The following is a 23,429-nucleotide window of genomic DNA, read 5'->3' on the forward strand; positions in this document are numbered from 1 at the left end:
AGTTTCCCAGGTTCTTACTGGAAAGTTTTCTTGGGAAAATATTCATTTCCAAAGCGTTGTTTTTACACTTTTGGTTCATTGGTTGTATGACTTTTACAATGCTTTAATAGTGTTTTTACTCCATGAATGTTTGTAATAACGTAATCCATCCTATTTCCTACAGTATCTGCTTTTAAGGATAATTACATCAATATGCTTCTGACATTTTGTAATCCAAATAATTTTTTTTTCTAGATTTTGTTCTCAGTTGGGTGATTCAAAACAAGACTTAATTGTACATTCCTGGCCCTCACAATTTTCTGAAAAAGCTGCTGCACAATAAAAATCAACAAACAGCCCCAAAACATTGGAAACATGGATAATTCTGTGTAGCATTTTGTTAAATTCTCACACCTTTCTTTTCTAATTAAAGATTTCAAGATCAGCTATAATCTGCTGCATTTTCCAAGACAAAAATCTCATGCAAATATTTTGTGTGCACCTGCCCTAAGAAAGCTTTCTTTGTTTTTTTGTTGGGCTTTTTGTTGTTGTTGTTTTTTTCTTAAAAAAAAAAAGCTGCAATGGGATGTGTTCTGTGACAGGCTGAAAGTATATACCATAATTAAAATGCTGTTGCATATGGCATTTAATAAAGACCCTAACCATATCTATTTACAACAGTAAACTACCCAAGAACCTAAGCAGATTGAATAGGCTTACAGAAGTGTTTTTCAAAAGCTACACGCACTCTTCTGCAGAGGAAACATATTGTTCAACTCATTCCTTCCCAAACTTCTGTGCTATTTTGCCACAGTCAAGCCTCACAGCTTTTCACAGATTTTTGGAATTTAGGCATTAATACATTTTATGGTTCCACAGACTGGTTTGGGAACTACTAGTTTATCGCTTCAGAGTTTAGCTCCTCCTATCCATGCTAAGGCAAAAATCAGGCCTTCTCTGCTGCCTTTTCTGATGCACCATTTACAAAATAAGCTAGCACAATAGCTTTAACATGCCTGTTGCACTTATTCTGACTATAAATTTCTGCAAATTATTAAATTTAATGACAGTGATATCTAATCACGTCAAACAAGATTTGGTCTTTATTGTGCAAGGTACAACACTGCCAGTAAGCAGTCCTTCTGCTGATGAGTTTGCGAAGTATGGGAGTGATGTAGAGATGAAATGACTCACACGGAGTTAGCCAAAAGGCCAGCTTCAGAACCTGTCAGAAAAGCAGGTTTCTCGAAGCAAAGATCAGACTCCATTGTACTTCTCTGTCTCCATGTCAGATTAAAAGACAACATCGCAGACTAACTAGAAACATCTGGCTTTAATGCAGCATTAGCTTTTACTGCTGCTTAGACTACAGACACATTCTAAGACAGCCAAAGAGAATTTTGGTAGGCCTAACATCTATTGTCCTCTCAAAGGTCCTTTGCTTAATACTGAGTGAGGGAAGTGGTAAAGCTGCTTCTTAGCTGTTTATAAGGGAAACCAGAAGATCCTTTGATAAGATGCTATCTTCTTTCCTTCCTCTCACTGTATTCACTGTGCAACAGGAGAATTTTAGCTTTGTGCTCCTGGTCCTATGCAGCAATTAAAGGTTCTAAAGGGGACCTCTCTAGCACACAAGATCAGACTATTATCCATTAAGTCTCCTGTTCTTTGTAACATTGGAGATACTTCTATAACACATCCAATATGTATCTGGTGAAAATTGTTACCAGAATGTTTCAATCTCAAGCTGCCTCTCTCTGTAAATAAGTTACAGAAAGAAGCCAACTGACAGCACTTGACAACATGAAGCATGGTGCCAGAATACAAACCAATAAAGTTTCTTCTTCTTGAATGTGACAAAACGCTTATTTTAAGCATACTGAGACAATAAAGTGCTGATTAACAAGCAGCATGTTCTTCAATGAAACTTATGAGTGTGTAGTCTTGTGCTCAATACAGAAGATGCTGAAGGTACGCAGCTGCCAGCATGCAAACAGCTCCACGTACACATATTAAAAGTTAGCTCTAAACTAACTCACATTAATACCAGTAACAGAGCATCTTCAGCTACACAAAAGATCAACCCAGCGTCACGGATATATTTTTCTGAACTCATTAAGTGTAAATCCATGTGTAAGGTTTATTTCTCAACTAGCTAGCTTATAGCTGTCTCAGACATATCTACACCGTCTGTATTCACGTCTTTGCCACCTCATCCTGGTACGAATGGCTATATTGAGTCTTCAGGGATTGTTAGTGAGTGATTACTTCCCTAGAAATTATGACGCTCCATTCGTAGATAGCCTAATCACACATTAACACAATGTTCTGCAGAAATTAATATAGACAAAACCAAAAATAATACTCACCCACACAGTCTAAAAATAAGCACCGAAATTTCCCCTCCCCGTTCCTGTATGATTTTTGTTTCCCCTTGGGTGATGACACCATTCTCCTTTCCGGCTCTCCTGAAATGCATCATGTGCTCTGGGTCACAGACTGTTCTGGGGAACTTTTTTTTTAATGTAGGGTTATAATTTTGGGATGCACTGTGTGAGGCAAATGAAGGGTCTGTTTATTAGACCAGAATAAACAACAGAAGACATTGGTTTAACGTGGCCTCAAAGAATCAGGTACCTAGAAACATATTTAAATATACATAAATAAGATAGGAAGCATAGGCACACGTGTGATATGCACTAATTACAGTAAATGTGGGGGGTTCAGCTGCACTACCATGAAGCAATATACTCCTTCAGAGTATTTTTCATATGACAGACTGTTTAGTTTAGACCTGCAGCTCAGCCCATTTCAGACTTCCAAAACCAAGCCAATTAAAATACCAGAAGCTTATTGAATATTGATTGCTTTAGACCATGCAATTTAATGCAGCCTTGTTTCATGCAAACGCAGGAATTTTGAGAGCATAAGATCCTTAAAATCAGTAAAAAGGGTAATAATTTAACAGGAGTACTGCAGAAAATACTTGCAGTTCCCGCCAAGCAGACAAGCTTTCCAACAAGAGGACAAATGGAGAGGAGGCCAAATGAAACTATCTGACAATAAGAGGTAACAATCCTAGCTTTGGGGCAGTTTCATACGTACTTCCGTAGTACTGGTATGTCCTATAGATATACGTTATGAACTAATAAATTCTCCAAAAACATCTTATGAGACAAGTATAATAAATTTCCATCTTCCAGATGAAAAAAGTGAGGTCATTAGGTGTGAATACAGATGGAGCTGGTTCCAGAAGTGGGATAAAAAAAAAAAAGGGGGTTCTGGGATTACACTCCAGACTTGCTGTTTTTGTGGTATTTAATTTAGAGAATTTGGTGAAGGGAGGAGAACCAGTCTTTCATTACACATTATGTATATATGCGTGCAATCCCTTACATAATGTGTTCCCAACCTGGACTAAGACCCACCTCAGTGCACACAGTAAAACCCCTCATGCCTAGAGGACTGAAGCAGAAATCCACAGTGGTGATTCTCTGTATGGAGGGCACACTGCACACCATAGGAATAATGTCATGCTGCCAGATGCATGCTCCATTACATTCTTCTAGTCCTGAAGGAAAAACACTTTAAATTCAGTAATATATAATATTCCTGTTAATGTGAGACAGGAGACTGGCAACATGCCACAAACAGAGCCAAGCAATGGAAAAAACAGAGAATGAGTACAGTCTCACAATCTGAAGCAGACAGACCTATTGTAAGCTGTCTCCATCCTTGGGGCTGGATGGTCCAGGCTGATTTATGAGCACAATATTTACAACTAACACACATGAAATACATTATGAGTAGAAATAAATCTCCTAACATGCACAGAGAACAGCTAAGATAAAAGAATGCATATGGTAAACTAGGTGAATGTTTGTCATTAGAAGTGTGGTACTAAAGCCAGAGCACGTCTTTGGGGCAAAGGAGACTGTACATTTGCACTCGTGTTTATCAATACTCTGGAAGGCACGAGCTATTAGGCAAAGACTTTCAGAAAGATGTCCCATCTTTTTATTTTTTCTAGTGAATTCAAAGCTGATGAAAGACACTGTGTTGAAAGCCCTTGAGAGGAAAACACTGCTTGAAAGGAAGATTAGTCTTATGCCTATCAAAGACCCAGTGAACAACAGGCCAGAGTTCAGTTCCCAGGTATTGCATTATCTCTGGCAATATACTTAATTTTTGCGCACCTGTGTTCCATCTCATAAACAGGTATAAATACGAAATAAGGTAAGAAAGGGCTACTTTAAGGCCAGATGGGACCACTGTAATTAAGTATTCTGGCTTACTGCATCACACTACAGGCAGTAGAAATTCCCTGAATTAATTCCTAAATTAAATCATCGCTGAACACATAAACTCTTCAGAAAAATGACCATCCCTTACTAAATAATGTGACTAGCAAATGGGGATGTCAGTTCTAGTTTCTCTGTAATTAAAAAAACCCAAAACCTACTCGCAAAAGAACTGATGACAATTTCAGGCTGATGACTTCTCCCTTTTGAACCTTGTGCAGCAGAATACATCAAACAGGCTCCTCTAAATCTCATTTGGTTTTAGAGGGAATATGAGGCAGCTATCACTTAAATGCATCTATATTTGACATTTCTGCCTACGAAGCTGCATTGGTCATAGATCTTATCTCATCATGTCCAGCCAATCCAATTAGGCCAAAACAGCTTCTTGTAAGGACCTGGATTCGGTTCTTCCTTTGACACTAAGGCTTAACAGTGCCATTTTTTTTGCAGCTCTTTATGATGTTGACTCTTGCCCAGTGGGATCTGGACGGAAGCTAACCAGCTCATTTTATGCCGGGCACAGAACAGCCACAGAGAGCTCTGAAGCTGTTAGTTTACCTCACAATCTTCTGATAAAACATCTGATGCCAGTATGGTAGGACTGATTTACTAATACTAATATAAAATATTTACTAATAAAAAATAGGCCAATAATGGAAACAGTCCGTGGTACAAAACAGAGTAACTACTTTAGCTAACTAAGCATACTTCCTGTCCTAAACCAGCATCACAACGTGTTGTTTCAGCTACTACACATCTCTTTCAGAGTACTTTCCACTGATTAAAAGGGAGCAAGCAAATTTCTACACAAGCAGCACAGACAACTTGAAGGAATGGCAAAGTGGATTTGGGGAACAGCCAATTTTAAGCTCACTCGTGAAAGAAAGAGTAGCGCGAAGTTACCGTTTGATAGCGGTATTGTTCAGATGTGTCAGGAAGGCATCAGTTGTTTTTATTGAAGTAGTCTAAATGGATTTTATTTACAGATGCTGGGAGCCGCAAGCTGGCAGCAAAGGAAGGCAAACACCTAACTTTAATAGCTTTAACTAGGTGTCGCAGTTCTGTCATAACAAGATATATTCCAGGCAGAATGACCTTTCACATTGACAGTGCCACAAGATAGTTTCAGTTCAGTGGGTATGAGAAAATATAAATAAACCAAACTCAGCCTGTGTCTGATACAGGAGAGTTATAGTTTCTTTTTTTCCATAGGCCATTTATTTAATTGTATTTTACTGTCAGGTCTAAATTAGTCCCATTTTGTATTTCTTTTATCAGCTTGAGCATTAGTGAAGGACAGAGGTAGAACGAATATGAAAAACGAAAGAATTTAGGAAGGGGAGCAGGGACGTACCGCATATTTCCAAGACATTTCCATAATGCAACAAAATTATTACACCACCAGATTGCAACTAAAATACACCCTTTTCAGAGAAAAATTTATACTTGCCTCCACAGCTTTGCTTATACCTTCAGTTTTACTAGATTTTCCTTTCTAAAATGCTAGCTAGTCCTTAAAAAAATTGCAAAACTAACTAAATCTACTATCCACATTTGTTGAAGCAATAAATAAATACTCATCTGTTGAATTACATTCTATTTTAAGTTGATTTCATACACCATCCTAGTTATGGATACCATCACACCACATTAACTAGTATTGGTTATTTTGCCCCACTGTTTTGTGGTTTCATGCCCACAAACAAGACATGTGATCTTCTGTAATTACTACAGCTATTATTTACGGAATTTATTTTTTTTTTTGGTGGAGCCCTTTAGTATATTGATTTCAAATGAAGGCATGATACACAGCAAACAGGAGGAACTCAAACCACTATAGGCTACAATACGGTGAGACACACACACACAAAAAAAGCAACAAAAAACCACCAAGCAAGCAAGCAAGAAATACGAAAACATCAAGCCATATTTGATCCTAAATTCAGAGCTGCAATCCTTTAAAATATGGGGAGATTATACAACTCCCTCAGCAGAATTCTAGGCTGGGCCACAGAACCCACGGCTTCATGCCATCAAACCTAATCTTTGTTTGAGATCTGAAACATTCTCTCCAACAGTTTTCAGTCACATTGCAAAATTGTGAGAGGAAGATGAAAGGCAGATTCTCCCCACCCCTCTTACACTAACCCCAGGGCCTAGGAACATCAGGACTTGATTTAACCAAACACACACTGGGCCAGAAAAACGATGAGTGATACTAGGACTTGACTGACACACAGAAGACTTCATCTGATTCATGGTTTTCCAACACAATTGTTGGATTACCTCAGACCCTTGAGCAGATTGTGCCCAAAGTAGATAGCCAGCCAAAAAGCATCCCCTCACTGGCCAAAATGATAGCAAAGTCAGCAGAGCCTCTGTCAGTCAAAATGCTTCCTCACTGGGGAAAAGCACGCACATTACCAAGTAAACAGCAACTTCACAGCTTCAAACAGGCAACATCTTCAAGAAGCTAAGCCCCTGGGGCCTTCTCCCTATAAGGCAAATCATCCTTGCAGAGCTACTACTAACAAAAAGGCCTCTAGACCTTCCTTCTTAGCAAATGAACTCTGCTCCACTGCGTCTCTCTTCCAACAAATTTACTCTCTCAGTCTCTGCCACATAAAGGCTGGACCAAGCTAAATCTGTGGGCTCCCAAACAGGCTTCTTAAGCCTCTAGCAAATCAAGAGTAGGATATTTGTTTCTAAATCTCCAAAGGAGGATTAGGCAGGGAGATTATAATCCTAACCAGCCTCACACTTGCCAGTCACTCTCGGTGAAGAGGAGATGCATTGTAGTATCTGGAAATTACTAGCAGATGAACCTCTTTGTTCAAGGTAGGATATAGATTACAAATGCTAGCTCCCTTGTTTCCTGGCTGCATAGGAAAAAAGTTTTCTTTCTGTGAACCAAAAGAGTGGATCTAGTTGTTTATTTTACTTCCAGTGACACTGTTCCCTTCCTTCATCATTCTTCTTTGACAGTACCATCTCTCAATAATTGGGTGCCCCAAACCAAAAACCTATGTCAGTGAGACAGTTTTTCATATACGCTGTCCGACCTGCTTTGATCATAAACTCTTTGCCTTTTATATGATGTTTACGTATAAGTCCTATTGTAATGATGTCAGAGCCTCCAAATACAATCTTAGCACAAATTAAAGTGGTAATGGTCAGAGAACTATCTATCTCTATATTGTAGGAGTTTCAGCAGTGCTGCTGTTACTTTTGAGGCGGAATTGTGTAGGCTTCTTGTCAATTGGTTTAGGTTGCCTAAATGAAGTCAAATTACTCTTACTATCTCCAGCTGCTGCTGCTGACGACTGCACGTACCACTTTCTCTACATTTACTTTAATACATTGGCCATGAGCAAAACAATATTCCTTTGGCGCACCTCCTACAAACAGGGGTATGTGAAGAAAAAAAAGCAACACGAAACCACAAAAGAAAAAAAACACAAAACCATCACTTGCAGCATCTTTACATGTAATAGTAACAGTCTCTTGGTGCCATCATCAGCCATGGCATTTCATTCACACAGAACACTTGTGGGCACATCACATATGCTTTTCCATTCAATGTATTTTTAAATGTTTCCCAGGCAACTGTTTCAATACAATATGCCTCCTTGGCAACCTGGTACCCACAAATGCCATGCCAGTCTCCCTAGTCCTCTTTTTAGGTCTTCCCATTTCGGCATATAAATGTCACAAGGCTTGATTTTCTATATACAGCCACACAGGTACTGATCTATCCTTATACTTGAAAACAGAAGGCTGAATTGAAAATATGAGCTGTGCACTGGACTCTGCACATTAACAAATTCAGGCACTGGTAAGCTACCAGAGGAAGCAGGTTTCAAAGGCAATGACTTTTCATTGAAAAGACTATCATAGAACCATAGAATCATAGAATTGTTAGGGTTGGAAGGGACCTTAAAGATCATCTAGTTCCAACCCCCTGCCATGGGCAGGGACACCTCCCACTAGATCAGGTTGCTCAGAGCCCCGTCCAGCTTGGCCTTAAAAACTTCCAGGTATGGAGCTTCCACCACCTCTCTGGGCAACCTGTTCCAGTGTCCCACCACCCTCATGGTGAAGAACTTCTTCCTAACGTCCAATCTGAATCGTCCCATCTCTAGTTTTAATCCATTCCCTCTAGTCCTACCACTACCCAACATCCTAAAAAGTCCCTCCCCAGCTTTCTTGTAGGCCCCCTTAAGATACTGGTAGGCCACTATAAGGTCTCCTCGGAGCCTTCTTTTCTCCAGACTGAAGAACCCCAACTCTCCCAGTCTGTCCTCATAGGAGAGGTGGCTCCAGCCCTCTGATCATCCTCGTGGCCCTTCTCTGGACATGTTCCAGCACATCCATATCTCTCTTGTAGTAGGAGCTCCAGAATTGGATGCAGTACTCCAGGTGAGGTCTCACGAGAGTGGAGTAGAGGGGGAGAATCACCTCCCTCGACCTGCTGGCCACGCTTCTCCTGATGCAGCCCAGGATATGATTGGCTTTCCGGGCTGCTAGTGGACGGCATGACACTGACGGCTCATGTGGAGCCTCTCGTCCACCAGCACACCCAAGTCCTTTTCTTCAGGGCTGCTCTCAAGCCAGTCACTGCCCAGCCTATATCAGTGCTTGGGATTGCCCGGACCCATATGGAGGACCTTGCACTTGGTCTTGTTGAACTTCATGAGGTTGGCATGGGCCCACCTCATGTCACCTACAACTAAATTAGGGAGAGCCTGCAAAACTGTCTGCACTCAACTGACTTTCTCTGGAAACAGCAATGAGCCTGCACTTCTCAAATTGAAACTGCATGTCATCTTTATGCTCCTGACTATGCTCAAGGAAGTCTTACACAGCTTTCATAATTTTGTGGCTTGAATTGTAATACATTATGTTGATGAAAATAGTCAGACTTTCCCATTTCACTATGACAGTGATTAGCACTATACTGAGTGAGCCAACAGGATTGAGCTACTCTTTCCAGTATTACATTTGCTGCCACTAGGATGTACAGGAGATACGCCATACAGTTCATTTGCTGCAGGAACTTTCACTGATGCTCTACTACACATACTTCAGTCTCCTGTGGTATCTTTGGGGACATTTTCCTTATGACATTTAGCAGAATGGACATACTGATCCTTGAGTGAAGTCACAGACTATTTGACAAGGACAAAAAATTATCAACATATACTCCTAAAGCAAAAACCGGTTAGATAAAATAATTAAAACATAATAACGTTTCAATTTTCTATCAGGGCACAATTTATTCTGTACATTCTTATCTGATACGGGAGCTATCACTACAGAACCAAAGATATTTCAGAAGGACTAAAACTATCTGCAAGCATCAGCTGACATAAAAAAAAAAGTTATAATAAAAACTGCATATGCTTTAGCCTCAAAGTACATTCAAAAAAATAATAGCTCATGCATGCAATTACATCAGGCTCTGAGAGAAAGCTAGCAGAAACTATGGCATCTCTTCTTCATCGATTACTCCATAACAACAGCTGAAAATTACAATTTTTCCAGGCTATAAAATGCCTAGCACTCCAAATTCTACACCGGCAGCAAAAATCTCCTCCCTGTCTGTGAGCTGTTGTATCTGTAATAGAGACCCTGCATTACCAGGCTTTCTAATTCTTCCCAAATGCAGAAGCTCTCATTCAATGTTGCAGCTGTTGGGTAGGAAATCAGAAATAGCAGAAGGCGGATTAGTTGATAATGTACCAGTTCTTCCCCAGCAAATGCTGGCACCTGCGTTTTACACTCTACTCTTTCCCTCAGCCCAGGAAAAGATCACTTGGTTTGTTTGGCAGGCAATTTGTAGGCTTTAGTGATTGTGGAATTGCGAAAGGATTAGAATTTGTTATAATAGCCTCTTCTTCCTGAGAGCAAAAGTTAAAACTGAGGCCCACTTTACAGCAAGAATCAGGGACCATGTAAGTAAAGATTAAGCATGTGCAGCTTGATGAGACTCTACAGGGAATAGATAACTACACATGCTGGCACTCCATTTACAAGGAAATCCCTAAAGATACTCTGTAGAAGCATTCTACTTCCAAAAGCTCAAATCCCTTGACCACTGGCTCAAATCTAGTCAAGGCTGCTGATGATAAAGACTACTCTTCGCATTTCTATGAGAACTTTTTTCTAAGATCACAAAACATTCTAATTATTAAATTATGCGAGACCCAAAGTCAAGCAAGAAGTAGTAGGATTTCTGTATCAGCGGAGGAAACAGTAGCTAAGATCTTGTGCAACATGGCAGAACCAAGAAGAGGTCCTATTCTATACTTCACCTTCATGCTGTATGTTATTAATTCTGGAAAAATGCAGATGAAGAATACTAAGTACATAATGGACAAGGTTGTGGAGTCTCCTTCTCTGGAGATACTCAAAACCTGCTGGGATGTGTTCCTGTCCAACCTGTTCTAGGTGAACTTGCTTTGGAAGGGGGGTCGGACTAGATGATCTCCGAAAGTCCCTCCAACCCCTGCCATCCACAAGGATTTATAGAATGCCAATTTCAAATCCACAAGTATTTACAGATAGAGATAGAGCAGATAGATAGAGCAAGAATGAAAACATCCACTGACATGCCTGCCCTCATAGGGTATAATGGGTATGCATTAAACAGATAACAATGACAAAAAATCTTACAGCATCAAGTTTTCAGTTAAATCCACAAAATACAAAAACACCTACAAGCTATAGTTGCTACAGAAGCAAGGTTTTTCCCTTTTGCTTTTTACAATCAGCATCTGCAGTAATAATATTCACTGTTCTCTTTATTATATTCTTTCATTTGTGGCCCTTACTGCACAATAACCATTTTTTATGCTCACCCATAATAAAGCTTTTGCAAATGCTATAATGCGTGACTCACAGTACTAACAGTGCCACACAGCAACACCTTCAGCATGAAAAACAGACTACACTTATGATTGCTGTTTCAGAAGTCATATCTAATAAAATAAATCTGTTGGTACAATGCATGATTTAGGAGCAGAGAATTGTCAAAGTAGTATCCAAGGGGTCATAAGACATATAAAACACTAACTCAAACATCACAGGAACAGAAGAATAAACCCTGTGGCATAAACAATCATTAACATAGATATACCTAGAAATATGTACAGAGGCCTGCAGACATTAGCTCAAGCTGATCGCTCTCAGTGCCCCTCAGATTTTGTAAAAGTAAGGTTTTTATATTGTTTGCTGCCGCCAAGTGGCGATAATCAGTGCTGTGTCTTATAATTCATAGCAGTCATTAAGACTGGCAAGTAAAAAACCCAAAATGAAATACTTTTCAGTTTGTTTTCTTCGATTAGCATCAGCAGGTGGGAAATCAAATTTCTACCCCTCCTCTGACATCTCATTTTCAACCAGTTACATGGCAGATCCCCTCTTTCAATCTACGCTTTTGCTTTATTTACATGCACTTCCTCCTGCTATTCTTTGCTCTGTGTCTGCTGCCATCACCATCTTTCTTCCCACAGCAGGCCTAAAATCCTCAGATTTAAATTTGCCTCTTGCCTCTGTTCAGCTTACCTTGTTCAGCCTGGAACTTTTGGGAGAACGCCTTTCCTGACAAAGAGGGAAAGGGGGACGTGGGACCAAAGAAGGAAAGGATGCTTCCTGGAATCTCATTGGAAGCAGCAGCGTCTCACTGGGAAGCAGCTTCTAAACAGCAACAAAAACGAAAGGCAGAACACCATTTGTAACTGTCCTGATATTTCTTAGGTACTGCAGTAGCTTTAACAAATATCAGTATGGGAAAACGTTAAGCCTGCATGACAGTGATTGGCTTTTCCACTGTCATTTCTTTCTTCCTGAATTTCATTCTCATTTTAGTCTGCCTATCACATAGCAGAAATGCCTATCACTCTAGTATGACTACTGTTTTTTATTATTTTTATTTTTCAGCTGGGCTATCTTGTGTAGAAGCTTACACAGTTCCTATTAGCAACGAAACACTTTACACTTCTAAGATTTTATCCCCATTCCTACACAAAAAAGAAATCCATTAATGCTCTTTTAATGTTATACAGTTAGTTATTACATAGAGTAAAAGACATTACATCACTACAGACATGGACTCAGAGAAACACGAATTACCTGAGTTAATACAGGAAAGCTGCAAGCTGGACTGAGCCTCCCAGATCTCTGGCTGTGCTCTAACTGAATCATCTTCAGCCTGTAACACAGTTGGAGGTGGCTGGCTGTACCTGTCACTTCTCAGGTTAAATCTACCGATCTATTCCATATGTGAATCTATGAACTCTGATGCCTTAATACTATTTTCCTGGTTCAGATCTGTTCAAGACATGTAGAAACTCAGGTTAACCGTTACTTAACCGATTTTTCGAGGTCTGTGTGCCCAACACAGTAATTCACAGGCATACCTTAATACAGTGCAGCAGTCAATACTGACACCTCCTTGTTAGTCTGAAGAAGGAGTCCAAGGATGAAACAGTCCACAAGATACTGAGCGCTCTAAAAATGCAGTTATAGAAAAGGAACATGAACTTGGATTGATCTTTTACCAATAATAAATTGGTTTTATGAAAAAGAGCACTCTACCTGCTTTTCCTCACAAACGCCTGTTATCAGACAAACAGAATTTTTTATTTCCTTGTACAATTATTCTCATATCAGTTGTGAATAATTTAATCAGCAGAGTTACTTTCTGATCCTTTTATCTAACTGCTGGAGAATTATGCAGAGTCTGTCATCATTTCTCTACTATGTCTGTTTTTGAAAAGGCTGCAGCCTGGCTAGTGTGTCTATCCATTTCAAAAACTACCAGTGACAGCCTGGCTCTAACAAGTGCTTTATTTCAACTCACCCAGCGACATTCCTGCCAAAAAAGACAAACTGCATCACTTCAACACATTCTTTCCTGAAAGAGAAATTAGATCAGAGGTGCACTCCCAATCTACTTTACTATTTGGACCAACAATCTTTGGCTTCAGCCCTACACTGCAGTAAACGGAACTTTGGTACTGGGACAAAAATCACTTGAGCGATGACAAAAAGGGCCGAGCCCACCGCCATTTTGTCCCACTCAGGCCAAAGCCTGGAACATTCTGCCTTCACCCACGGGCCCAGCCTGAGGACAACACAATAAACCACAGCACACAAACAGGGCACGCTAGGTTACCGCCACGGCCACTCCACATCCAAGCCCCGCATACACCAAAACACTACAAATACATAAAGTTTAAGGAGTAAAGGTAATACTAAAAGGATGGGTTTCGCGGCAGACAAGCACCCATCAGCTGAGGGTACTACAGGCCCCGTCGAGCTCAGCGCGGCGCTGACCGCAGCGGAGGGGCTGGAGAAAGGCGGGGTTTTCCCTCAGGAGAAGGGCGGGGCTTCTCTTCAGGAGGAGGCTGGGCTTTCCCTCAGGAAAAGGGCCGACGTCTCCTCAGGCCGTGGCTGACCCACCCTCCGCGCCCTTCAGTCAGGGCGGCTCAGAGGGCGGGCCGGCCGCCGCGCCGCCAGCTCCCGGTCCGCCCAGAGGCAGCGGGCCAGTCGGGAGGAGGAAGAGGAAGAAGAAGAACCGCCCGCGGACGCCAGCGCCGTCCGCCGGCGAGGCGAGGGGGAGTTCTGAGGTGGCGCCGCCCCTCGCGGGACTGTAGAACGCCCGTCCGGGCGGGCCCCGCGCCTCAGCCATGTCTCAGGAAGGAGCCGCCAAGCTGCGCCTCAAGCCCAGAAAGGCGCCGCCAGCCTGCAGCCGGGAGCCCAGCCCTGGCCGGGAGTCCCCCCGCCGGCGCCGGTGAGTCCGGGCCGGGTGGGGGAACGGCTCCCGCGGAGGGGTCGGGAGCAGCGCCGCCTCAGCCGCCGGGGCCCTCCGCGTCTCCGCCGGGGCCCGGGCGGCCTCTGGGTTCGGGCCGCAGGCGCTCCCGCCGTGCCGGGTGCCTCGGAGAAGGGAGCGCCCTGCCCTCCGTCGGCCGCCGGGCCGTGAAGGTGCAGCTGGGTCCTCAGACGCACCCGGAGTGTTTCATAGTCGCGCCTCTGGCACGTTACTGGCTGTGATAAAGGCTACTTCAAAATACACCGCCCGTAGTGCCTTTAAGAAATCGAGAAGACAACTGCAAAATAACGTGCACTGGGCCCGGCTCGTTCTTGGCACAGAATAACACTGGCAAGGACAGGGCCCAAGAGAAATGTTAACGTATGAAAACTAAGTTTTCTTTCTTCAGAATAAGGCTCACAGGAGACCAGAAATCATTCCTGTGTTTTCCAGCCATCGAGTAAGGGAGGATTGAAGAAAGGCGTGCTGAAGAGGTAGAGAGCGGTCCGGTTCTTGTTTCGTCCTGTTAGGATGAGCGAGCACACCGTCGGCTGTGCCCCTTCCAAAAACAGGCTTTGAAAGGCTGATCGCGCCACTTCTTGAGGGCTTGTAAGACTTGTCTCTAGTTTCTCCTTAGTGCAGCATCATTCCTGGATGGTGACCCAAGAAAATGCATCAGTAAGAAGTAGGAACGCTGGAAATAGTATTCTGACGTTAATAATCCATCCTTCTCTTGAAAAGTCATTATACCGCATTACTGGCATAAAAACCTTTTTATGTTTACTTTCTAGTTAAATCTTTCTAGGATGGATTAGATCAAGTTGTTTAGAAAGATAATCAGTAATTTCAAATGACACTATGGGAAAGGCCAAGCATACATGGGAGCCAGTGCAATTGTCATTCTCGGTGCGAACACTTCAATGATTTCTGTGCTCAGCAGGTGTCAGGTTCAGCCTTTGAGAAGAAAAAACAGTGGCTAGTTAACTTTTTCTCTTGGAATTGAAGACAGTAATAAATACCTACATCTCATTTGTTACAAGTAGAAAGTGAGGCTTTTAGATATTCTTTTTAGAAATTGGATTTTTTTGATAGCCGTATGAGTTAGTAAGTCACGTCAGACTGTAAAAATTAGTTTACAGGCTAAATAATGTCTCTCCGCTCTAGAAAAATCTTGCCATAGGCTAGATGGAGGTTCACTTGGTAAACAAATAGTATTATAAACAGCTAAATCTTTTTTCCACCACAGGCTGTTTTGCCTCTCTTTTAAACTCAAAAATCTGCAGTTGCATACTTGCACCTAGTGACAAATGCTTTTTTTCACGTCCCTTTGTGGTTTCACATGGCAAAATTGTCAAATATTATTCTTGGTTTAACACATACAGTGCTGCTTGATGAAAAGAAAATAGGTAAGAATGGAGTTTTATGTTGTACAAATGGAAAAGTTATACATATTTTCAATCATAAAATCCCTACCTTGTGCTTAGCCATTAATTAAAGGGGTCACCACACTCAGCCGTTGAATTGGGCTGAAGGTTGATGCACTGTCAGCTACTGGAAGTTTTTAATTTTAAAACTTCTGCTTTGATAAATCACAGTTAAGGATAGCTACATTTTTTTTTGAAACGTCAGCATTACAGGAGGGGTAAATCAAGTTAATTAACAGGCAAACTAATAGTGATGCAGAGTATTTTCTTCCCTCTCTCCCACCCTCTCAAACTATTGGACTGTCTCTCTCCTTACAGGACATCGTCTGACAGTTGTTCCTGGTTTGAAAAAGAAGACTTAAATGAGTGTGAAAAAACATGGATTTTGTTATTGAAAAACATCAGTCAAGATTTACAGTGCACAAATTGGCAAACAGTGCCCAGTTTTCCAGAGTTCTTTGGAAAGGTAGTGTGCTGAATCCTTGTTGTCTGCACTTTGTGTACTCCTTACAATAGCGACAGTCTGAACGATGATGTTAACAGGGGAAACAGTCTGAAATAGCTTTTAAATAAATGTTGGGTTTCAGCTCTTCAGTCTTTACATGTAGTGGTGTGACCTAGCATTGCGTGGCAGGTAGTATAAGGACAACTACTAGGGTTTTTTTGCAGTGTGGTAAATTCTTGAGAACACTTTGCTGGAAAGAGGTAACCTGCGTAACTGTATGGACTCCTCCTAAGCTCTAGCATCTTCCTAGCGGAATGAAACTGTGAAAGGCGAACTCTAACAGAGAGGTTAATTACACAGTAACAACTATTACATTGCCCTGATAACGTTAGGCAATATGGCAACACAAACCCCACAGTCCTTCTAAAGTAGATTTTGTCTTTTTTTCCCCTCAACAGCAGCAGGTTGTTTTTTTCATCCTTAGTCTCTATGGGACATATTAAGAGTACCCATTTTATCAATTTAGAAATGTTAACGGAAGACACGCATTGCATAAACTCCAGGAAGTTCTTGATTGCTTTACGAGCGCTGCAAATGGATGTAAATAAAATGTTCTTTTCTTTGATGTAGTTTAGCCTTCTTGGTATTTGTAATATGCTCAGCCTTGGTTTTATGTATTGATTGAGCTGCATTTCTCTGAAGACATTGTGTGTGTGTGTGTGTGTGTCACAGAGTTCTGAGGAAGAGAGTCTACAAAAACAGGATGTCTTCACAATTGGAATGAAAGACTTTCAGTGGGTATCGTTCCCATCTTTTTCCAAAGGAAAATGTCTAGAGCCAAAGGATCTTAGCTCCCATCAGCTGACAGAGAGCCAGATTGATCGTTTACACCAAGGATGGGGCCAAGCAGATGAACTGAAAAGTTTACCTTCTACAGCTGAGAAAACGTGCCGTGGAACTATTACAGATCAAATCAAAAATACGGTTGGGGAAGACAGAAAAGGTATTTCAAAACTGGATGTAAGTCCTAAATCATGTGAACTCACTCAGCACAGAAGTTCTGCACACCCCTTGGTATTGTCCCAAAGCTCTGCAGAAGCTTTTACCTTTCAACAGCACTGCAGAGGGAGGGTACAGAACAGCAGGGAAAACAGAAAAGGAGATGATGGGCAACAGCTTCAAATACAAACACATCAAGGGAACATTTCATTTGGTGAGGCCAGATACGTGCCTACAGAAGAGAAGCCTCCTCTTGCGAGCACACCTGGAACTGAAAGCTGCAAGGAGAAGACTGAAAATCAGAGTGAAGGATCTTCAACTCTTGACAGTTGTCCAATGTGTCTGATTCGTTTTAGTGGAACGTAAGTTTGTGGGGTTTTTTTAATTTATTTTTAATAACTTCACAGTATACAAACCCCCAAATGGTTCTGGATGCATTCTTTATATATGAAATAATGAAAATAGACAAAACTTCTACTGTAAAGTACTTACAAGTATCAGAATTACCTACTTGTAATTCAGTTTAGAAGTTCATGATTACTAGATTATACTGCTTCAAAAAGAAGCAAACCTTGCTAGTATATACAGAACTAGCATTTTTAAAGACTTTTTTGCAAAATTGGTATCATAACCCAAAAACCATTCCAGTGCAGCATTCTTGATAGCTAAAAGCTAACTTTAGGGCTAGGTGAATTAATCTTATGCCTGCCACTTTCTCTTTGAGATCTAAATGTCACTACCTGTTTAGCAAGTGCTGGATGCCTTTGGCTGAGTGACTGTGCTCTTAATTTTAGATTTAGCTTTCAAGGTCTGGGCAAGACAGAACAAAGGTGATTTTCCTTACGTGAGCCCTGATTAGTGCAATTAAATGAGACTTCAGTCTCATTTCAGTTGCTGTCAGGCTACCTTTATATATAAAAAAAAAAAAAATTCTCCCTCCCACCAATTAAATATCTACTCTACAACATGAGAGAACATCCTTCCCCGATCAGGAATCTTATTTCCTGTATTTGCAAACTGGATGTGGAATAAGGTAACAGTTTTCTATCCTGTGTCAATAGCCCCATGTTTCCAAGAATAGCATTACTTGTCCTCATCATACAGAGTGTGAGCGCTGTCTTCAAGAAAGTGCCATTACCAAACTAGTAGTTGCTGTTACCTGCTGCTAGATAGAGTTTGTGGCAGACTGCAGTGCTTCCGAGCACGGGAATGACTTACCCATTAAGCTACTAGAACACTTCTGTCATTGCTTAGGAAATGAGGGAGTGAAAAATAGTGTAAATAGAAGGATTTGACTTTGTTTCTCAGTGAACAAATTGTCTTTATTTGCAGACTGTCACAACTGGATATTGATGGCCACCTGGCTAGATGCCTGTCTGAAAGTGCAGATGATGTAACATGGTAAATCCAGAAGAATGAAAAGCAAAGGAACAAGGCCAAGGATGAACCTTTCTCAGGGAAGCATGTCCTTGTCTCAGACTCGCTTAAGGACCACAAACCAATAACACAATAGAAACTCAGCTGCCACCTGCTTGGGGTCTTTTTATTTTAAATCCTCTCAAATGCATGTAAAATAGTTCTAGTGCTGAAACTGGTGCTGGAGGATGTCCCAGAGCCTCCCAAGGAAGTCAACCTCGGCACTCCTGGAATCTAGGTACTTCTGAAAAAGTATACTGTTGTGAATTGCTGAAGAACCTGTTTTGTCTGACAGACCATGGTTGTTCTCACTCTAAGTGTAGAAAAAAGGAGCTGAACAGAAGAAAACTATTATTTCATCTAACTTAAAAGTTTACTGACCTCTTTTTTCCAAACAGGTACACTGAAAATAAGCTTAAAGTCACTCAAGCTTAGCATTTTTTTATTATTTTAATACTTAAGTAAGAACTTGTGTGATTGTACAGTTGATTCTGTGAGTATATCTATATTAAAAGAAAATACAACCCAGACCAAATAACGGGTGGGGGTTTTTTTGCCCCTCTTCCTGAAGGAACACAGCTAAATTCATAACCTTACTTTGTAGGCTTCTAAGTCAGCATCCACTTGATCAACATGGCTAGTCTCAACTAACAGGAGAACACTCCTCTTGCCTGTTTCACAAGATTTAATGTAGTCAGTCAGCCAAAACAGCTGCTTTTTGTACCAGTTCCAACCCATTCTCCTTGAAGCCACCAATGTTTGAGAATAAAGAGCACCTGAAAGTTTGTTTTGGCTAGAAGGTATTCAGAGAACTCCTCTTCTATTTTGGTAGCTTCTTAATAGGAGCAGGTAAACAGTTTGTAAGCTTGAGAGAAAGCAACCTTTTCCGTGAATGACAAGAACTGACATTTAGTGATGGTTTAGTAACAACAAACAGAAGGGATGAAATAAACTGGAGTAGGTTGTTCGTTTCCCCCAAGTACAGTTAATTGTTTACTGAACAGAGTATCCCATTCAGGCAGTACACCATGTCTCCAGTCACAGCCTTAACAGTCCTGATGAGTTCCTTCTCAAAGGGGCAAGGATGTATGCGCAGGAGTAGTACAACTGTGCCGGTTTCAGCGACTTTGATCACAACTGCCTTCCCATACTGCGAAGAGTGCAGCTGGCATTAACAAGCTGAATGGTTTTCTGTCGCAACAAACCTGTGCGCTGGCCCTCAAAAACATACAGTTCAGGTGCACTCCAGAGATAAGAAAATAAACACAGCACAGTATCAAAATAGAGGAAGGATCCTGTAGATTTAATTTACAATGGCGTCTCTTTAAAAAGTGCAAGTTGGACATAGCTCAGTTTACCGATAAATAATAACAGTCTATTAACTTTTTCATTAAAGTCTTTAATAGATGTGCAAGAATATAAATGATCTTAGCTGTTATGGATTAGTATACCATCTTCTGCACAATTAAAACTGGTCAGCAAAGATCCCAACTAATTAATTATACAAAACTACAAGAACATATTTACTGTTTTACAATCATTAAATTAGCTAGAATTTTCATTTACTATTTCAAATAAGACAACTATATATCATTACCAGATCCATTTGTAATATATTAGGATTTTTTTTCCAAACCACACATTTAATTACATCCTTCATTTTCTTTTATTTATAAAACAAGTACTTTATATAAAAAATTTCCCCTTCATCATGAACAGAACATTATTCAAACACTTGCACATGAGCAACCAAACTTGTATCCAGCAAACTATTTGGCAACACAGCAACATTGTAAATGCCTGTAAATTTTTAAATAAAAATCAAGTAGTCTTTACAATGTTTGTTTAGCAAATGTGTCTCTCTGTTCTTCCTTCCCTCCCACCCAAAGTGTTCTGAAACCTAGAAAAAAAGGTTAAAAAAAACCCCAACTCATATGTCTAGTATTTCCATTTTCAAGTCCTATGCCCTGGCATGTCGAAGGACAGCTTAATCTGTCACACTTCCATTCATGAGCTGCCTGCAGTCACTCTGATAACTATTGATTAGTTTATTACCAGGGGAGCTGAAAACACTGAGAGAAAAAAACATTCAGGATAAATAAAGTAATTGCCAAGGAGAAGGGAAAAAAGGATTAATTAAAAAATGTCAGATTACTCTTAAAAGGTAAATGTTTCCTTTAGTAGATAAAGTATCTAAACTCCAGGCATTTGAGGCAAATACTTCTTACTGGTTAAATTATTTAGTGCTGATTAAAACACATTTTGCTTAATATGAAAAGCTACAGTCCAGCAGAGAGAAACCCACAACTTAAATCTGAATGGGATTAATATAACTAAATAACCACAGGTCTGCATAACTGTGGCTAATGAGGGGATACACAATGTAGATTGTTAATCAATGATTAATTGATAACTTTAAACAATGTTTTGGCAGTCTTGTCCTAGCACCTCATGACTTGGATGTGAATCCGAAAGATGTCATGTTCAGCACCTAATGCAATGCTGTACCCTGAGAAAACCATATGTTAATGTAAAGAAAGTGAAAGCGTTGCAATTTATCCTGCATTTTACACCAAATTAGGTGAGATGTCATGGCACAGGGTTTCTCATTTTTTCCTTCCCACTTGACTCCCCCACCCCACCCCCCCATCTCTACAACCCCCACAATAGAGTGAAACAAAAATCTAGCGAGAAGAAACCCTGCCTCTGCTCTTGTTACTTGCAGAGGCAGGTAAATCTTCCCAAGCATCTGAAGGTTCAATAGCAACGCAATTAGTAATCCTCAAATGCAGCCACAGGAACTTTTCCAAGCTGGTAAGTTGTGAACCTTTTGGATGTAATACACCCTTCCCCTGCCCCCTCAGCACCCCTCTCCCACCCCCCAGTTTCCATGAGAAGGGATTTGATAGTTATCTTTCGCTTTACCCTATTTCTTAGGTATTCATTTTTCTTCCATTAAAAAAAAAAAGTACTACTTTGATGCAAATCATTTTACCAAAACATCCCATTCTCTTATGTAGAATGATTAGTTATTAATACACACTGAGTAATTGTAAGCAGACAGTTTATCATAAGTAGGAGGTGTGCTTTATCAGGAAACTGTATTTTGTATCATGGTTATTCTAGATTCACTATTTAAACTTAAGGCTATGCTTTATTATGCTTTTGCTCTATTTCTGAATATTCGTGTTGTTGATAAAAAATACTTTTTGAAAATCTAATATACAACACAATATCATTGTAGGTGTAGGCACTGCTTAAGTATTTTCAGAAATCCTTTGTGTGCAAATTTAGTTTTCTTCAATCTACACATTTTGGTAAATTTGGAGTTTAAAACAACAGATTTTGAAATTGATACTGTAAATTCTAATTTGGAATTAATATTGCTGAGTCACTCTGCATTTCAAATTCTATAAAGATGCAAATGAACATTTAGGCTGCAGCTGTGAACTGTATGTTTCATATATAAATGGTTACTTAATATTAACAAGCAGAACTTACCAGGTTCAAGAACGTTCCAAATACGTAATAATTCTTCAATGAAGTTTATCCATTTAGGCACTTAAATCTTGTACCCAAATTTATGTTTTGATTGCTAATAAAACACAACTCCTTTTAAATATATCTGAGACGTTTAGACAGGTACCACTTGTGAAAAAAGGCATCAAAAATAAGCTTCAACACCACCGTAATATATTTTATTCTTCAGGATGTTACACTGTAATATTCTTCAATTGGTAGCTCATTGCATCAAATGTTTGTAGAAAGTGTGTAGTTCTCAAAGTCGTTCAGAATCTCCTTTTCCAGAGATGCAATGAACATTTCAATCCTTCATGAAACAGGCACAAAATGCAAATTCCTTCATTAATGAAGCCAGTTGTGTCAGTGCCCAGAACTTAAGAATCACTAAGTGGCAGAAGACACCCACCAAAATCATTACTTCTCTTCTTTGATTTTCAGCAGCAATTTTTTTTTTTTTAAATCATTGGTCTCCGTCCAAAATCTTACAGTTCCCCAGCCTCGCATGCATATACTGTATTAAGGATAAATTTAAAGGTCATTCACATTGTCCACAACGAAGATGTCATTCCTTCATACTGTTTCTTCTGTTGACAGCAACAATGGATTAATATATTCAAATCCTTCAAATTCTGACTGATCTATCCGCTTTATTATGTCTCTGAAAAACAAAACAGACGCATTGTTTTAGTTTTATCAATTGCAAATACTATTTTTGTTGCTGTACTTTTTCTTTAAATAAAATACCTTACAGAAATGGATGTATAGGGAATTGTACAGAAACAACAATAAATGGGAAAAAAATAAGTCTCTGAACATACAAATACTTAACACTAACGTTTTTATCTAAAGCAATATGACTGGGAATTCTGAAACATCTCAAAAAGTTTCTTCTGCCCTTCCAGTTATGCAACACACATAGAGGGCCCAAAAAGAAGCATATAAGAAATGACAGATCTTTTGTAATACCAATTTACAAATAAGAAATATACATTTTGCTGTCAGAAAGGGCTGCTAATGTTATATGCAAGATAAATACTATGTAAGAGTTGAGCACAAAGCTACTACTTTTTTAAAAGAATATATATTGTATGCACAGGAAATCCAAAATCCAAGGAAAGATTTATAAATTCATGTATATAAAAGAGATCGCACCTTAAAAGAAATTCTATGTTCATAAAACTTGCCGCTATAGGTGCGTGTATACTTGCTATTTGTAATTTTGTTGTCAGTTAGAACCTGCAAAGCACGAATACGCCTCGCAGTTCTTGGGTGTCTCACAGGCAGTAACTTCACCCTCTGGTTTCCATCCAGCTCCTCATTTCACATACGCTGGGCTCCTTCCCAAGAGCGCATCGGTTGTGAACTATGGATCTAGCATCTATAGGTAACACTTTCACAAAACTCAAGCTTGAGCACCTTGGCACACAGATCTCCAAATATATAGTCACTTGAGGATGAAGACCTGCTACCCAAGAACGCAGCAAGAGGAAGGCCCTGTGACAGTGAATTCTCACACTGGTGTCCTT

At 40.2% G+C, this 23,429-nt stretch overlaps 2 protein-coding genes and 1 long non-coding RNA gene across 4 annotated transcripts in view; 1 reads left to right on the top strand and 2 right to left on the bottom strand.

The window, feature by feature from the left end:
* Positions 1 to 3,464: 3,464 nt before the first annotated feature.
* LOC128918433 (uncharacterized) lies at positions 3,465 to 12,666 on the bottom strand. Its single transcript, XR_008469543.1, has 3 exons — positions 12,417 to 12,666; positions 11,850 to 11,981; positions 3,465 to 3,550 (listed from the first exon to the last, which is right to left on the bottom strand). It is a non-coding gene; the product is annotated as an uncharacterized LOC128918433 (long non-coding RNA).
* A 1,031-nt stretch (positions 12,667 to 13,697) lies between these two features.
* Positions 13,698 to 20,219, top strand: FAAP20 (FA core complex associated protein 20). Its single transcript, XM_054222181.1, has 4 exons — positions 13,698 to 14,079; positions 15,840 to 15,987; positions 16,699 to 17,327; positions 18,298 to 20,219. The coding sequence occupies exons 1-4, from the start codon at positions 13,976 to 13,978 to the stop codon at positions 18,368 to 18,370; spliced, it is 954 nt and encodes a 317-aa protein (XP_054078156.1). The 5' UTR covers positions 13,698 to 13,975; the 3' UTR covers positions 18,371 to 20,219.
* Positions 20,017 to 23,429, bottom strand: part of PRKCZ (protein kinase C zeta) — a 55,243-nt gene continuing 51,830 nt past the window's right edge. For both annotated transcript variants that reach the window (XM_054222176.1, XM_054222175.1), the window contains exon 19: positions 20,017 to 22,561. In XM_054222176.1, the coding sequence (XP_054078151.1) occupies positions 22,474 to 22,561 (88 nt within the window). In that variant the 3' untranslated portion in view covers positions 20,017 to 22,473. The remainder of the gene's footprint in view (positions 22,562 to 23,429) is intronic.

This window comes from Rissa tridactyla, chromosome 16 (genome assembly GCF_028500815.1).
Source record: "Rissa tridactyla isolate bRisTri1 chromosome 16, bRisTri1.patW.cur.20221130, whole genome shotgun sequence".
NCBI classification, from domain to species: Eukaryota; Metazoa; Chordata; class Aves; order Charadriiformes; family Laridae; genus Rissa; species Rissa tridactyla.

Excerpts from the sequence above, each read along its gene's own strand:
- FAAP20 (XM_054222181.1), top strand. The coding sequence starts at position 13,976 with ATGTCTCAGGAAGGAGCCGCCAAGCTGCGCCTCAAGCCCAGAAAGGCG. Across the intron at positions 14,080-15,839 it reads GAGTCCCCCCGCCGGCGCCG|GACATCGTCTGACAGTTGTT; the intron begins GTGAGTCCGGGC and ends CTCTCCTTACAG. Across the intron at positions 15,988-16,698 it reads TTCCAGAGTTCTTTGGAAAG|AGTTCTGAGGAAGAGAGTCT; the intron begins GTAGTGTGCTGA and ends TGTGTGTCACAG.